Source organism: Heloderma suspectum, chromosome 8 (assembly GCF_057233095.1).
Source record: "Heloderma suspectum isolate Gila_16-S chromosome 8, 16-S_ref, whole genome shotgun sequence".
Classification (NCBI taxonomy): domain Eukaryota; kingdom Metazoa; phylum Chordata; class Lepidosauria; order Squamata; family Helodermatidae; genus Heloderma; species Heloderma suspectum.
In genome coordinates this window covers 7,448,959-7,465,985 of record NC_139465.1, presented here as the reverse complement: position 1 = coordinate 7,465,985, position 17,027 = coordinate 7,448,959, and the positions used below count along the sequence as shown (strand labels likewise).

At 45.1% G+C, this 17,027-nt stretch overlaps 1 protein-coding gene across 3 annotated transcripts in view; it reads left to right on the top strand.

The window, feature by feature from the left end:
• Positions 1-854: 854 nt before the first annotated feature.
• LOC146338825 (hepatocyte nuclear factor 4-beta-like) overlaps positions 855-17,027 on the top strand; it is a 47,483-nt gene continuing 31,310 nt past the window's right edge. Inside the window, exon 1 of one of the 3 annotated variants that reach the window (XM_084812837.1) lies at positions 855-1,119. In XM_084812837.1, coding sequence (XP_084668963.1) covers positions 1,002-1,119 — 118 coding nt within the window. In that variant the 5' untranslated portion in view covers positions 855-1,001. The remainder of the gene's footprint in view (positions 1,120-17,027) is intronic. The other 2 variants (XM_084812835.1, XM_084812836.1) reach the window with 2 other exon arrangements.

Below are 17,027 nucleotides of genomic sequence, written 5' to 3'. Positions count from 1 at the left end.
CTTTTTCAGGGGGCTGGAAGGGCCGCTATGGGGAGGAAAGGGTTGGCAAATCTGCTTCTGCCAACACAGTTGCATGCACCTAAATCTGGATCCAGCCCCATATATGAATGGACCAACAGCAGAAATGACCAAAGTATTAAGAGAATATCTGAACTTTACCATCCTTGTGTAGGGATCAGAATTTTCAGTGGGATATAAATTGTGGGTTGGATCCAGACTTAGTCATACTTAGTGTAGACCCATTGAAACTGATGGGACCTAAGTTAGACTTAAGTCTTATTAATTTCAATGTGTCTGCACACTGTGTCTCCGAATGACCAAGTCTAGATCCAACCCTATGTTTTCCAAGTAGAAACCCATCCTTTTTTTTTTTTTTTTGGAATGACAGTGAATAACAGATTTTGCCTGTGGTTTCACACGCTCTCTACATATGTATGCTTCATACATAATTTCTTCCACATAACTGAGAACTTCCTTCTCTCACACAAAATGATAGCATATGGAGTGTTGCATTTTATAAGTATTGAGGATAAAACCTGCAGAGAAACATAACCTCAAATAACGTAATGAGCGTATGACACCATTCAATACTTCGTGCCTTGGGGTGGGGTGGGAGCTACTTTGGAATATCTCTCATAATCTGCACTTTTCAAAATGTTTACTCAAGGATTGCCATAAACCACATGCTATTGAACAGAGGATGCAATCCGTTGAGTTAGACCAGGCCTTATCTATATCATATAATCATGATACAGAGCACAGACTCATAGGGGATGGAGGGGGGGGGGAGAGAGAGAGAGAGCAAGAGAGCGAGCAATAAAGACTAGGTCATTTCTACCTTCCAACCTTCTGATAGTGTTGGGAGGGAGGAGTTGGGGAATTAGGTAATGATTTGTCATCCTGGGAGGTTGGGGTGGTAGTCAAACCTACTGCACTGGAAACCCCAGCTGTGGTTGACTCCAGGGTCGCGGGGGCCCTGCCTGTCTCTGTTGACAGTAAGAATGAGGATTTGTCAAAGCTTAATGGACATGGAAATGCCAGATTACACTGAGTCCCTTGACTCCTCATACACCATGCTGGAGTTTGAAAACCTGAGGGTGCTGCCCACGAACTCGTCAGGTGAGGATACGCTTCGGTACTCTCCCCCATCAGCCTTTGTCACCATGGATCAAAAGTTGCCCTCTTGGGTGGACATGGAGGAGTGGGGGTGAAGGGGGGAGGGTGTCACATTTGTACTGGTGAACTCTTGGAATTCTTTCGAGGCTGGAAGTTATTGGCGGGGGTGGGGGTTATACTGAGGCCTAGAGTTATGCTGCAGATAAGGGACCTGTATTGAAAAGCTTACCATATTAGGGCTGAGAAAACGGATCCCTAACCAATAGGAATGGCTGTCTTTCCCCCACGTTACTGCTTACATGACATCTCAACACAGCCAAATACTTACCCATATTGGTGATTATTGCTTATTGAGCTTGGAAGAATCTGCTTTCTCACTGTCATGTTTATGACATATTCGTCAAAGAAATGTACTGCCTTTTATACTACTGCCCATGGTGTTTGTGATGTACCACTGAAAATGAGAGAGAGCAAGAGAGAGCGAGAGCAGAAAACGTTTATCAATATTCCTATGAATTAAACACATCCTTTCTATGAGGAATAGGTAGCATAGGCTTTAAATCTTCTTCTTGGTCCCAAATGATTTCCCTTCTATCCACCCAAGATGATTTCTTTGGATGGGAGACGGGACACAAACATCATGGTTCCATTATTCATGTTTATTGTGAATAGTCACTGCGCTTGTCTTGTATCCACTTAAATTTCAGGTAGGATTGGCACAAATTGTACCACTTGTATTTCATGGCTATTTGCCTTCACTTTTCTCTTTAACCATGCACCTGCCAATTGAGAATAACATTTCACGTATCCGGTGGAGCGGGCTTCAGTCCACAAAAGCTTTTGCTAAAATAAACCTGTTACTCCTGAAGTTGCCACTGGACCCTTTGTTGTTTTTCAGAACAACATGATGGCACCTTTCTGTGAATTTGACAGCAAAGGCTGGTTGTGGCCAGAAGCCTGAAATGATGTTTTCTTTAAATGAATTTTTCTTCTTTTTCTTACAACCTGTAGCTCATGCCTCACTGAACTGATTTCAGGCCTTACACAACCTCCAATGAACCATCATTTTGGCATCATTTCTGGCAAAAGATTGTTCACAACTTTCTCTCCCTGGTGCACTTTGTTGCCCCAAGATTTACCAAAAGCAGAATTTCATGGCAAATTTAGAGGCTCCTGCTTGGATGAAAATCTAGAGAATTTTGAAGGAAGTAAAAGAGAGAAGGAGAGAAAGAGAGAGAGAGAGAAAAAACCTCCTCAGGGTGCAATCCTATACCCACTTACCTTGGGAGTAAATCTCATTGTAATCAATGGACCTTACTTCCAAGTAAATGTGTATAGGATTGGACTGCAAAACGATGTTAAAGGGACGGGTAGCAAAGGTATAGGATTCCATGGCAATAGCCAAGTTGACATCTTGACTAAAGAAAATCAGCAAAAATACGTTCTTTTATTATAAGTAAATGGACACTGTTTATTGAATTTTGTAGAATTATTTTAATAATGGCCTATTTACATCTATGCTTTAAGACGATTTGATTGATTGGAGGTTACACCTTTGATCTTATACTTGTTTGCTCTATCGCTTGTAGATACCCCTGTGTGGTGACACTTATGGAAAAACTATCATTAAAATAAGAGCTTCAGTAACGTTAGTGAAATTTCTTCAGGTGATCTGGGCCATCCTCCTTGTGCCTAATGAATGGGAAGCATAGGAGGGGAATGGAAGAAAGAACGGAGTTATTGTTTTCTCATTCTCTCTACTGAATTGCCCAGAATTCACCATGATTTTGAAATAATCCCATCTAATATCTTTGTATGTAACTCTCTCTCTGTGTATGTGCATATGTAAGTGTGTGTGTGTGTGTTTATATATACTACAATATGATTGCTAGATAAATAGATAACATATTGTACATACAATATCATATTGTATGATATATTTCATATTGTAGAAATAACATGCTAGTTTTTCCTAAAGGTGAAGGCTATTTCAACTTGGCATTGTGGTGTTTGCTTACTTGTTAATAAGTAAACCAGCTTGCTCAGAAACTAGCTGTTTTGAAATTAGCTTGTTTGTCTTGGGTAAGCATCCTCTTGAAAAATTTGTCAAAACAGCTTTAAAAACCCCCCTAAGCCAAAGCCTTCAGACCTGGATGTATCCCATTAGCAAAGAGATCCAAATGTTGGAGGTCTATCCAAGAGCTTTAAGAACCATTACAATAGAGAAACGGCCATTTTTTATGGAGTTTAGGGAAAGTTAAGGAAGGAGTTTATTCAAATGAAAGGATTACCAATTGATCTAAGAAAGAAAGAAAGAACGAAAGAAAGAACGAAAGAAAGAAAGAAAGAAAGAAAGAAAAGACTTAATGTCATCTTGTACTATCACTCACATCCTTGGCGTTAGCATTTATAGGAATGGACAGACTTCAGGCTTGTGGGTTCTATTTTTTTTCTTTCTTTTTTTACTAGAATTCAGAACTCCACCCACCTGGTACAAAAGACACTTGGAATTAAGGAATTCTGAGCCCAGGAATGTGTTTGGAGTACCAGAACTGAACGGAGCTCACTGTCCCTCCCTGGTTACTCCAAGATTTCATAATTTCAGCAGAATAATTTAGGGTGGAGATGGGGGTATTTGTTGCTATTGTTGTTAAATAATTGGAAGCCAGGAATCCTTGGTAAACTACTGCATATCATACTGGTAGATCCAGATCTCTACTTCTGGCCACCCTTGCTTCAGAGTGCTCACTGGGGTTTTGGGCCAAACCAAAATCACCCCTGATAAACTTTCACTGTTGTAATTGGGAACTGGGGATGGGAAACAGCACAACACTGATGCTTGAAAGGAAGTTTACATTGAAACAAAATTAAGACAAGCTTAGAAAATGGTGGAGCGCAGCAGATGGGAAAGGGGCTGCTTTGCTGGTCTTGCATCTGCTTACTCTCTAAAGCGGCCTGGCTGGGAATGATGGGAGTTGAAGTCCAACACATCCGGAGGGTGCTAGGATGGGAAAGGCTGCTGTAAAGGGCTATATGAGCGCTTGGTTGGTACAGCAGGGAAGTATCAAGGCAGGCTTTATAAAAAGCAAAATACATTATTATTACTATTTATTATTATTATTATTATTATTATTATTGGGCCGCGGTGGCTTAGTGGTTAAGACGCTGAACTGCAGACTGGAAGGTCGGCAGGACAGCAGTTCGAGACCCGAGTGCCACATGACAGAGTGAGCTCCCGTCTTCAGTCCCAGCTCCTGCCAACCTAGCAGTTTGAAAGCAAGAAATTGCAAGTAGATAAATAGGTACCGCCTCGGCGGGAAAGGTAACAGCGTTCCGTGCACCTCGGTGTTCAGTCATGCCGGCCACATGGCCACGGAAGCGTCTTCGGACAGCGCTGGCTCTTCGGCTTAGAAACGGGGATGAGCACCGCACCCTAGAATCGGACACAACTGGTTGGGGACACCTTTACCTTTACCTTTTATTATTATTATTAGTATTATTAAATGGTAACAAAACAGTGTTGACATGGGGAGGCAGGGAATAAGTTGCATTGCTTACAATGCCAGCTCCAGGTTTTTGAGGGCCCTTGGACAAGGCTCCCAGAATGGGCCCCCTCCCTCAGTGATTCTACCTTCTCACTGTCATTGTCACCAGCTACTATTGCATCTCACCCTCTTTCCCATCATTGCTACCACTTGCTTGCTTGGCAGACAGAGAGCCAGTGGGCAACTTGACATCTCCTGCTCCTCCTTCTCACACCATCTTTGCCTGGGCCAGAGCGAGAGGCAGGTGAACGAGCAGGAGGCAATGGTGAAGAGCAGGATCAACTCCAGGGGGCTCTTGCCAGTGGGCCCCTGCTAGGATATGGGCTCTTGGCAAGTGCCTGGCTATGCCTGCCTTTAAGGATGCTCCTGGTTGTTTATCATCAGGGATGCCATGGACACTCTCTCCAATAAGTGCCTGGGACACTGACACACTCAACACTGCTCTCCAAGCTGCTGCATGAAGAAATAAGCTCCCCCCCTCCCCCTGCACCACCTCCGTAGCTGCAATATATTGCAGTTTTGAGCAACAGGAAAATATGACATCCCTGAAACAAAAGCACTTTGCTCATAGGCAGCGTAGCGGCCGCCTCTCACACAAGAAATGAGTCGCATCTGTCCACTTGTTTGTTGATAAGCAAATCATGGGGAAAGGCTGTCAATTCATCCCAGCTGAATGATCCTCCCTTGTCAGAGTCAAAAGCATCTTCCGCTGCAGGCTTCGGGGTCTGAAGCATTGCAGTATATAGTCCAATGAAGAGGGAACCCAGTGAAAATCTTAGTTTATGGTGATCTCCATAACCTGCAATAATCCTATCAACTTCTGTGGCCTATTTATTTATCTACTTACTTACTGAGTCTTTATCCTGCTTTTCAGACAATTATTCTCTCCCAAAGTGGGTCACATCAATAAAGGGGGGGGGGGAGAGGCTGACAAACTAAAATGACAAGGCACAAGGGCTTTTTCACACAGAGCTTTTATCCTGTTACTGAGATTGGTTACTCACTGGAATTTGCGGGCCCTTTAGATGATGTTGTTAACCTCCAGGGCATCTCCCACACTAAATGACCTTTACTCCATTGTTCAAAAGATTGGAGATAATGAGCTATCAAATTACAGCACTAGAATTCCCCAGTGAAAAGAGGAAAATCTTATCTGTAATAAGAAGCGCTAGACCACACCGCCATCTAGTGGATGTAAAATGAAACATATGGAAGACTGGGATAAGGTGGGAAAGGGAGGGGGGAAGGAAGCATGTGTAAAGGGAGTGCATTGTGATCCTGCATTTAAAACAGAAGCAGAAAGCCCCATTTTAAATGCGGGATTTTATGCTGGTGTAGAGATGCTGACAAAAGAAAGGGAGAGTGGAGGGAAAAGGAAGAAAAGACTGCTATTGTTGCTGTTACTGCAGTTATCATTGTTGCTGCTTTTATTGTTGGCTTTTATTGTTGTTTTTATTGTTTTTATGTTTTATAATTTTATAATTTTAATTATTTTTATATATTTTATCGCTGTAAGACACCTTAGGAGGGCTTCTGCCCTGAAAGGTGACCAAGAAATATTTTAAATAAAGAAAACTAATATAAGCCTTGCTAATGTTCTTCTATGAATAGCACTTGGTGGCTCTTGGTCCTTTGGCTGATGGATGGGGCCAGTGTGTCCTTTCCCCTTCCTTCTGCAGTCCCAGCAGGGCACCAGCACTCAAAGCTGAGTGTTCTTTCTGGCAGGGAGTGGGTATGGATGTACAAACCCCACTCACCAGTCCGCTGGGGGGTCCATGGGGGGAGGCGATCTGTTCCTCCCCCTGGAATCCTCCCTGGCCGGCTCCACTCCACGGCAAGTTCGCAGAGCCACCAGCTGGGTCTGTCCACAGCTGGACTTCCGTCCGCTGCCGGTCTGCAGACGCAAATGGCGTCCGGTGTAGCGGACGCCATTTGCATCCCTGCTCTTTGCCGTGATAGGCTACGTAAAAATTTATGTAGTCTATCATGGCAAAGAGCAGGGAGGCAAATGGCGTCCGCTACGCCGGACGCCATTTGCGTCCACAGACCGGCACCAGATGGCAGCGGATGAACCTGGACCCGGCTGGCAGCAGGTAGGATCTGTCCCGGGCGAACTTCGTGCGGTGGCAGAGGTGGGTGGTCCTTTCTGCCATGGACTCCGAGGGGCCGGATTCTTTAGAATCCGTCCTCATTGGAGTCCGTGGCGGAATTCTCCGCCATCCCTCGGTGCAACTGCTCCTTCTCTGGCCAATGGATGGGTCAGCTTGGTCACCCCCTTGGCCTGGCATTATTCCCAGTAAGCAGGGTGTACAGCTGGCCTCCCACTGGCCTCAGGTCCCCCGGCTGAGGGCAGAAGCCCATGAGTGCTTCCCTTCTGCTCTCCGGTCCCTGGGCACTGCTGAGGTCTTGCCTTGCCTTCCCTGCCTTAAGATGACTTATTCATCTACTTATGACATGGTGAAATCAACATAATTCCCAAGGGAGGCCATTGCAGCCTAGCCCCTGTCAAGGGCTCCTTGGAGGCCTCTCTCAGTCTAATCCAGTAGCCAAGTCCAGACACAGACAAATGGATTCTTTTCAAAGCTTATTCCTCTTTTACGACTTAACAACTCTACCATTAGCAACTAGATATGAGCAGCAGAGTACCTATGCCCTAAGTTGGAACAGTTGGTCCCCGTTTGAAAGGGAATTACTGGCAGACCCCTGAACTTAAGGACTAGGGAGAGTCCCTCCCCTTTTCCCTTGGATCCTCTGGGCGCAGCCGTTGTTTGCATGCCAACCGGGCACTACGCCTCCTTTCTGCGCCCTCCATTTGGTGATGCTCCCTGCGTTGGCGTCGCACGTCCATCAAGTCTGCTTCCCGCGCTCTGTCACTCCCAGGACTGCTATCTAAGCTAGGAATGCTGGTGGGAGGAATCTCCATCAGCTGTTGGCCCTGGGAAAAAGGAGCGCGCTCCTCTCCCAGGAGCGACTGCTCTTCCTCAGAATCAGAACTACTCTGGGATTCTATGGGCTCAGTGTCCACCCTGACAGCCCCATTGCTACACATTTTTAGAGAAATAGCAAAGACCGTTTTCTTTCATTGGGCTTTTTATGAATATTGACCATAAGATGGTTTTATGCCGTTACTACCATTTTAGAAAGTTTGTTTTAGCCTGTTTTAGCTGGTTTGACTGGAATTGTTGTTGCTTTATTATGTATTGCTGCATATCGGATTTTGTTTTTCAAATTCTCAGCCACCTTGAATCTTTTATAGAAAAGCAGGGTATAGATCTGGGGAATAAATGAATAAATACCACCACTCCTTTCAGTACATTTTGGCGTTTTGATGCATCGTCAAAAATGGATTGAACGAACATGGTGTATTGTTGTTTTCTAGAATGCATGAAACAATGATTTTTTCTCTCCTTTCCTTTCCTTTCCTTTCCTTTCCTTTCCTTTCCTTTCCTTTCCTTTCCTTTCCTTTCCTTTCCTTTCCTAGCTGTACAAACCTGACAAAAGTTCTCCGTCAGGCAATGTCTGTTTGTTTTCTCTTCAGTACCATTTTAGCTACCTTGGTCTTCTTACGTTCTGTCATTTATGCTGGACTAACACCTGCTTCATCCCACATTTCCTCACACTTGTCCTTTGTATTACATTTTTATATTTGGCTGAATATTATGTTAATTGGAATCGTTTTGACAACTGGCTCATAAACAGAATTTATGAGAATGTTCCTTTGTTTATTCTCATATTTTCCCCATCCTAAAAGTTCAGCGTGACCCTTAACAAAAAAACATCATTGGAGGCGGCAGCTGCAATCTGACCCTTGGGTGGTCGGTAGTGTGACCAAGTTAAACAATTAAAGATATCAAGAAACTTACAGGTTTTATATCTTGATTTATGGAGAAGTGCATGGGGTATTTGAAGTGAAAATGGCTCCACCCTACCCATTCCCTCCTCCCATGGGGCCAGTGGTGGCTCCCTTGGGCAAGGCCCCATCCTTCAGTGAGTTTAACCTTCTCACCCCCATTGTCACTGACCTCTATTGCTCCTGATCTTCTTTCCCATCATTGCTGCCACTTGCTTGATTGACAGGCAGAGAGCCAGGGAGCAAGTAGGCTGTGGCATCTGCTCCTCCTCCTTTTCACCTCCAGCGTTGTCTGGGCCAGAGCGGGAGACAGGTGAACAAGCAGGTTGCAAAGGTGAAGAGGAGGAGCAACTCCAGGGGGTCCTTGTCAGTAGGACCCTGCTGGGGTGTGGGCCCTCAACAACTGCCTGACCACGCCTACCATGACGGCAGTCCTGCTTGAGGCATGGCAGAAAAGGCCAGATATAGGCATTTGCCTAGACCACTGCAATCCACATCATCTGCAGGGAAATGCGCACAATAAAAGGCATTGGCACACAGAGTTACAGAAAGGGACACGCAACTCCCATTTCACTGGTGGCTCTGTGTTCTTGGTACCATGCCATTCCCCCCAAAGAATAATTAAGATGGTTGGTCCTTTATTATGGAGAGAGGCTTTCAGCTGCTGTGATGAATCCACACATACCTTGCCCCCATCCCACTTCTTTTAAGAAATGCCACAAAGTAATGCCCAAACATCACCAGGCATCTATAGGTACTCAAATCTGCATGACTGCATATACCAAGGTGACTTCCCCTTTCACACACACTGTCACCCAACTCAGCCTTATGATAAATAGTTTTGTGCAGGCATTTCATTTTCATTTCATTTATTACAGGTCTATACCACCCAATAGCCAAAGCTCTCTGGGCAGTTTACAAGATTAAAAACCTTAAAAATACAATATTGTACATACTATAAAAAAGATATAGACAGGGAGAGTGCATGCGTACACACCTCTAAACAGTTTTAACTATCGACAACAATAGGAAATCAAGAACCCAAATTAAAAAGCCTGTATGCTGTCAAATGCCTGAAAGTAGAGGAAGGTCTTAACCTGGCGCCAAAAAGATAACAAGGTGAGCTTCTCTGGGGAGATTGTTCTATAACTGGGGGCCAACACCAAAAAGGCCTTCTCCCTCGTTGCTGTTTTCCAAGCTTCCCTTGGAGGAGGCACCTTGAGGAGGGTCTTAGATGATGAGTGTAGTATATGGGTAGGTTCATGCCAGGAGAGGCATCACCTGGAGGACACATGATCAGGTCATCTGTGGTATTGGTTGGCCAGTTTGAATTTCCCTGTCTTGGAGTTACCCAGCCCTGATAGAAATACCTTTATTTGTAAAATCTTCCTTTGTCTTTGAGTGGCTGGCAAAGAGTTAAGACCAAACTAGGCCATACCATGGAGTCCCAGGTGGACCTAGTCCCTCCACGCCACTTTGCTGCATTATTCTTAGGATCTCAGTAAGTTACACTTAGTTTTCTAATTCAGTGTTTCACTTTATCTTATATGCAATGGACCGTTCTGCTTAGTTTTCGAATAAATTAGAATGGGAAACTGGAGTTGATTTAGGTCTTTTGCCTAGCCTGAAGGTTGGCCTTACCAAACCTACTTAGGCTACTGGGTACATTCTGCCACAGTTTAATGGAGTTTAAAGGAAGCTGTGGAAAGGGGCCTTTCCTTATCCATAAATACAAGCCATAAACTTGGATTCTCACATGTGCAGGCTGAATTATTATTAATAGCATGAGTGATGGCAGTCTACCTCTGAAAGATACAACGAAGGCTCTCTTGCATCTTGTCCTACCTCATAGGGTTGGGGGTGCAGACTTCTGTTCATCACAGCTGCTCTCTGTATTTCAGGCTCTTTGTATATCCACAGGTGAAACTGTTTCCCTATCACTGCATCTCTGTGCCAAAAAATGCTTCACCTCTTTACTCCTGTTTCTTATACAGCTCTTAAAGGCATGGGGCATCTCTCTCCATTTAAAAAAGATAGCACCCCTATAAATCCTATACAGCAGGAGTGTCGAATCTCTTTCAGTCCGAAGGCTGAATTCCGTTTTGGAGAAGCTCAGGGGCTGCTTGCCAGTAGTAGGCAGGTGGTGCAAAAATACCAAAAATATTTGAGTTTAAGGCTTAAAGCTCTTATGGCCAGAGACTAATCCCTAGAAGAGGCATTTCAACCTTTTAGAGCTTCTCTACCCAAGTGATTTATTGCACACTCATGATTGGTCACTCACGGAAGTTTGTGGGTCCTTTACACAACATCATCAACCTCCAGGATGTCTCCCACACTTTCCCCTCTTTATCCCACTTTCAAAAAGATCAGAGATATGCTGTAATAAAAGAAAATGGTGCAATGCCAGCAGTGTGTAAAGCCAGCATAGCGCTATAATTCAGCTTCTAGGTGGTGCTGTTTCATTGAACATACAGAACATTGCCGAGAAGGGAAGTTTTCAATTCCAAATCACTTGTTTGCAGTCTAAAGGAGCCCATCATAAATCCGGAAAGATTCTGGATGAGGAAAACCCTGGTAAGGATGCAGGATTTTTGCTTAATGTAGAGAAGCCCTTAGAATGGGGTAAAAACTGCAAAAGCCAGGAGGTCAGTTGTCAGGGAAAGGGGGTGAGGCCAGGAGAAAGGGGGTGGGGCCATCTGGGGAATCTTGGATGGCTGGATTGGGAACCCAAGTGGGGCATTTGGGGGGCCTGGCCCTGGGGTTCAACACCCCTGCTATACAGGAAGCTAGTTGACTAAGAAGGAACAAAGTCCATCTTGCTGAGTGTGTTAACCATGAATTACATGTTTTCACATTTAAATCCCAGGCCCTGTTGTGCCCTAGTGTTCAATGCATTGTACATACTGAAGATCAACAATCTAGTACGCACTTCCTTAAAGGATCCATTTCCATCCCCCGAGGCTGGGTTGTAAATCCTTGAATGGCACATGGCGCATTCATCACAGCCAAAATACTTGTGGATCTTGGACCAAGGGGGTGCTTTTTCTGCCAGAGAATTCTCACCACAAATACATCTCAGAGACACTCCCATTTTTGTTTTTGTTTTAAGTGTAAGAATTATTCTCTTGCCCCCAAACTACTCAGAACAAAGCCAGCTTTTTAAAGGGCTTCTTTAATTGGGAATCTAGAAACCATGTCCTATGAGGAATGATGACAAGAACTGGGTAGGTAGGTTTAGCCTGGATGAGAGAAAATTAAGGAAAATGGCAGCTTGTGGCCAGTCTGGCTGATGGGGTGGAAAGTATGTCAGCAGAGGCGGCGTGAAGGGGTCACCAGAGGCAGGGCCAACTTTGTGCAGAGGAGCTTTAAAATCCATACAAGTTGGCCAGCGAGCCAGCACAGGGTTTTTTAAAGATATGTCATGGTGCAAATGAATGATAAGCCAGTTTGTGATTTCTCCAGACTCACACATGAACTATAAGCCAGTCTGTGATTTCTGCAGACTCGTGAACTATAAGCCAGTTTGTGATTTCTCCAGACTCACACATGAATTATAAGCCCGTTTGTGATTTCTCCAGGCTCACACATAAACTATAAGCCAGTTTGTGATTTCTGCAGGCTCACACGTGAACTACATGCCAGTGATTTTCCAGTCTCAGAAATAAACTAAAAGTTAGATTCACAAATTAGTTATATACCCCTCCCCGCTTCCCTATTTAAACAAGTCTACATCCCGGGAGTGTGCTCTGCTGTGTTGGCTCGTCAAAGCAAATGGAGAAACAGCAAGCAATACACTCACAAACACACTCACTTTCTCTCTCCTCTTCTCTCTCCCTCCTTCTCCCTCCGACCCCAGATTTGATTGGCGGGCTTGGGTCAGCCCATGAGCCAGCCAGTGATGCTCTCACAGGCAACCACTCCATCACACAAAAGACCCCCTCCCTTGGAAAGAAAAGGTCTTCTCTGATCAGCAAGCACCAATTTTCTACATTTTTTAAAAAAATGCCCTGAGGCAGGAGAGCACAGCCTGCCTCCAGGAAGCCTTGAAAAGCCATTCTCCTGTGGGGAAAGGCTCTGCTCATGCACATCAGCATGCACATATGCGTAGTCCTGCAAATGATGCTGCCACACCTGACCAAAAGTTCCTGGTTATGGTGTGGCAGCTCAACAGCAGCAATAGCTGCTGGCTGCCACAGTAGGAAGCCACGGCCAACGTGGCAATCTTTGTTTTGTTTTAAACTAATGCAGCCAGGCGCAGAGTTGGGGTCAACGGGGCACCACACCCCTAGTCCTGCGATTAGATCCGCCCCTGTGGAGATGTGATAGTGGTCTTCAAATATCTGAAGGGCCATCACGCAGAAGATGGAGCAGAGTTGTTCCCCGTTGCTCCAGAGGGCAGGGAGTAAAACCAGTGGGTGCAAATGGCAGGGAAACAAGTTTCGGCTCAACATTAGGGAGAGTTCCTAATGGTGAGAACTATTTGACAGTGGAACAAACTGCTTGGCAAGGTGGTGCTCTCTCCTTCACAGTGGGTTGGGCTACATGATCTCCAAGATTCCTTACAACTCCATGATTCCGACTCCCTGGGTCGCTGGTTGAAACTGGAGATTTCATTCGGCATAAGAATTGTACATGTGTATTCTCAAGTGATGGACGAGGCCAAAGGCAAAATGGGTGGGGCCAAAAATACCACCCTGTTTTAGCTTAAAGCTCTTCCTGCCAGTAACTCAGCTTTAGGAGAGGCATTTCGACCTTGTGGAATGGGGGCAAAACAAGCAAACTCCAGGAAGCCACCAATGGATTGGGGGAGAGGGGGTGGAGCCGGGGGAACGGGGAGTGACCATCTAGGTGGGTGCCAGGCAGGCCAGAGGTTTGACAGCTCTGTGCTAGACACTATGTGCCTGCGGTCATCCATGTGTTCTGCCCATTCCCACCTTCGTCTGACTTCACAGAAGTTGGGCAGAACAAACGGGCACAATCCTGCTGCCACTCAACTCACAGATATGGAAATGAGAACAGGGCCAGTGTTTGTACTTCCTAAATTCTTCTTCCTAATCTGACAGCCTGCACTTCTCACTCCAGATTTTCCTAACCTGACAACTGACAGCAGTTGCTCCACATCTGGAGCGAGGTGCCATCAGCATGCTGAAGACACCCAGCGTACGCTCTCTTTTTCACACAAGGCAATGGAAGCAATGAGCTAGTGCCTCGAATCAGTAATGGGCTGGATGATGGCCAATAAACTGAAAGCCGATCCTAACAAGTTGAAGGGTGGGTGGTTTGCCTGTTCAGAGTGATTGAGTCCAACCTGACCTGGATGGGGTTGCCTTTTCCCTTAAAGGTCAAGTCTATCATCTGTTGAACTGTGGTGCTGGAGGAAAATTCCGAGAGTGCCTTGGATTGCAAGAAGATCAAACCAGTCCATACTCCAGGAAATAAAGCCAGACTGCTCACTTGAGGGAATGATATGAAAGGCAAAACTGAAGTACTTTGGCCACATCATGAGAAGACAGGATACCCTGGAGAAGATGCTGATGCTAGGAAGAGGGGCCGACCAAGGGCAAGATGGATGGATGATATTCTGGAGGTGACGGACTCGACCTTGGGGGAGATGGGGGTGGCGATGGCCGACAGGAAGCTCTGGCGTGGGCTGGTCCATGAAGTCACGAAGAGTTGGAAGCGACTGACCGAATAAACAACAACAACTATCATCTGTGGATAGGCCTGGATCCAGGTAGCCTCTGTGGCAAGGAGTGCCACATCCACTTAGGCTGGTGTATCAGCTGGACAGAAATAGCCTGGCCACAGTTATCCATGCCCAAGGATTGACTACTGTCATGTGTTGTATGTGGGGCTGCCTTTGAAGACTGTTTGGAAACCATGGTTACTTCGAAATGCACCTGCCAAGGTGTTAATTGGGATCAGTTGGTGGGAATATATCTCACTGGTACTGAAAGAATTTAACTGGCCTCTGGTCTGTTTCTGAGCATAAATCGAAGTGCTGGTGCTTACCTTTCAAGCCGTACAACATTTAGGACCCAGGTACCTGAAGGAACACCTGCTCTCATACCAACCTTCAGAGGCTCTCCTCCAGATTTCCCTGCCATCTGAAGTAAGGCAGGAAGAGCCTTCTCTGTGGTGGCACCCATTTCTGGAATTCCCTCCCCAGAGAGGTTTGCGTAGTGCTAATGATATATTTTTGGTGCTTTTATTCTCCCAGACTTTTAAATGTATTTTACAGTGGAATCCTATATGTGTCTATGAAGAAGTAAACCCCATTGAGTTTAACAGGACTTACTCCCAAGTGTGTACCGGATTGTAGTATTTTTTCCTTACAGTATTTTTTTCTCTTTTAATGTGTTCTTGTTATATTTTATTTGTCTATTTTATCTTGCTTTTATAAATCAGCCTGGAAGCTCTGTTGGAGTATATAAAACTTTTAAGTCAGTGTGTAAGTCAGTAAATAAATAAAATCATCTCCTTTCCCCCTCCATTCTCATAAAGCATAATGGGACCAAACCTCACTACTGACATCATCATAGCATCAATATTATTATTATTAGTTCCCTCTTTAAAACTATCTGACATATTTTTCTTTTTGTTAAAAAAAAAAGACAAAACTAAAAGCATTGAGTAATATTTATGGCCAAATAAAACGTCATCATCATAAATTTCAAGCTAACATTTATATAGCTGAGTGAAACTAAATGACCGATGGTAATTATCAACAAAGTATTACATTTTTTAAATAGGAAAAAAGTTTCAGAAGACTGATTTGGAGAGGTGGCCGTGTTATACTAGCTGGTCTGCAGCCCGTGAGGCTGCAGCACAGCCATGTCTAAAGAGACTTGACTCCTCAAGTCAATCAAAACAGCCACCTAGAAGGTCCCTTTAGATATGTGCTAATGCCTGGACCAGCCTTCTCCAATGTGGGGCCCTCCATGGCCATGCTGGCTGGGGAAGATGGGAGTTGTAGCCCAACACATCTGGAGGGCTCCACATCAGGGACAGCTGGCTTCTGAGTGATGCATAAACAGAGTGCCTCTTATTTCATAGGGCATAAGGACCAGTAGATGATCAGTTTTCTCGAGGCCTTGTAGCTTGGCTGATTTTACAGCCTCTGTCTCTTTCAACTTTTTCACCTGTTTAAATTGTATTGAGATTATCACTGCACATCACCTTGGCAACTGTAAAGAGGGAAAGGCGGGATATACCTATTTGAAATGAATAAATAAATATCAGTTCCATGCCCATTGAACTGTTGATGCTTTCCCCAAAGAAGCCTAGGATCTTGTAGTTAGTTCAGTGAAGATGCTGAGAATTGACTTTAGGGTGAAACTGAAATTCCTCCCCTGCCCCCTTCTGTTTTGCTGCCCCTTCACAGGTACTCAGGTAGTGAAATTGGGTGGGGATTCCATCAATTTCCAGGGTGGGGTGGGGCCTTACCTAGGGTGGCCACTTGTGGGAAAAAAGAGGGCATGGATCACCAAAAAAGAGGACAAGAGAGGGAACCTATCTGCATAAAATTTGCATATGCTAATTTTTATGTGTAGATGCACATTTGGAAAGAAGGATTATAATTTAAAAAGCAATATGGTACATCTCACCCTAATGGGGAAGACTGTGGCTAGGTGACCTGTGCGCCTCACTCAGTTTGCTCTCCAGGTTGATGGGCAGCTTCAAGGCCCAGCTCTTCCTTTGGTTGTTGGTTCTTTATGCTTAAACTGGACTTGGACGGGACAGCACTTCAAACAGAGGTCACCTTCCACACAGAGGGCAGCCCTTGGGCAGCCCTTCAAATAGAGGTCTGTCCTCTAGGGCACCCATCAGAGCTGGCAGCCTCCATCTTTTCCATCCCCACTTTCCCTTGGAATGACGTAGCATCATCACATGGCTTCATTCCAAGGGGAATTTGTGCGGGGGCAGGATGTGGCAACCACCAGCGCTGATAAATGTCTTGGCTGTAAAACAAGTGGCAGCAGTAGTTAAACAAGGTGCACTGAGAGGGTGGAAGGTTCCCTCTTGCATCCCCCTACACCGCAATTCAACCTGAAAGTTCTCCCCAGGGAACTTTTAGCTCAGCCTTAACTCTAGCCTTGCATTACAGAACAACAGGGCCGAAGCTTCTCTCTCTCTCTCACTCTCTCTCTCTTTCTCACCATTCAGAAATTGCATGTTTGTGCAGAATGTAGCTGCTAGATTTCTAACTGGAACTGGGAGCTATGTTTGCCAGCCTAGCAGTTCGAAAGCAAGAAATTGCAAGTAGATAAATAGGTACCGCTTCGGCGGGAAAGGTAACAGCGTTCCATGCACCTCGGTGTTCAGTCATGCCGGCCACATGACCACAGAAGTGTCTTCAGACAGCGCTGGCTCTTTGGCTTAGAAATGGAGATAAGCACCACACCCTAGAGTCGGACACGACTGGTTGGGGACACCTTTATCTTTTACCTTTTTATACCAACTTCACAGGCTCCCAGTCCATTTCTAGGCCCAGTTCAAAGCACTTGTTTTTTGAC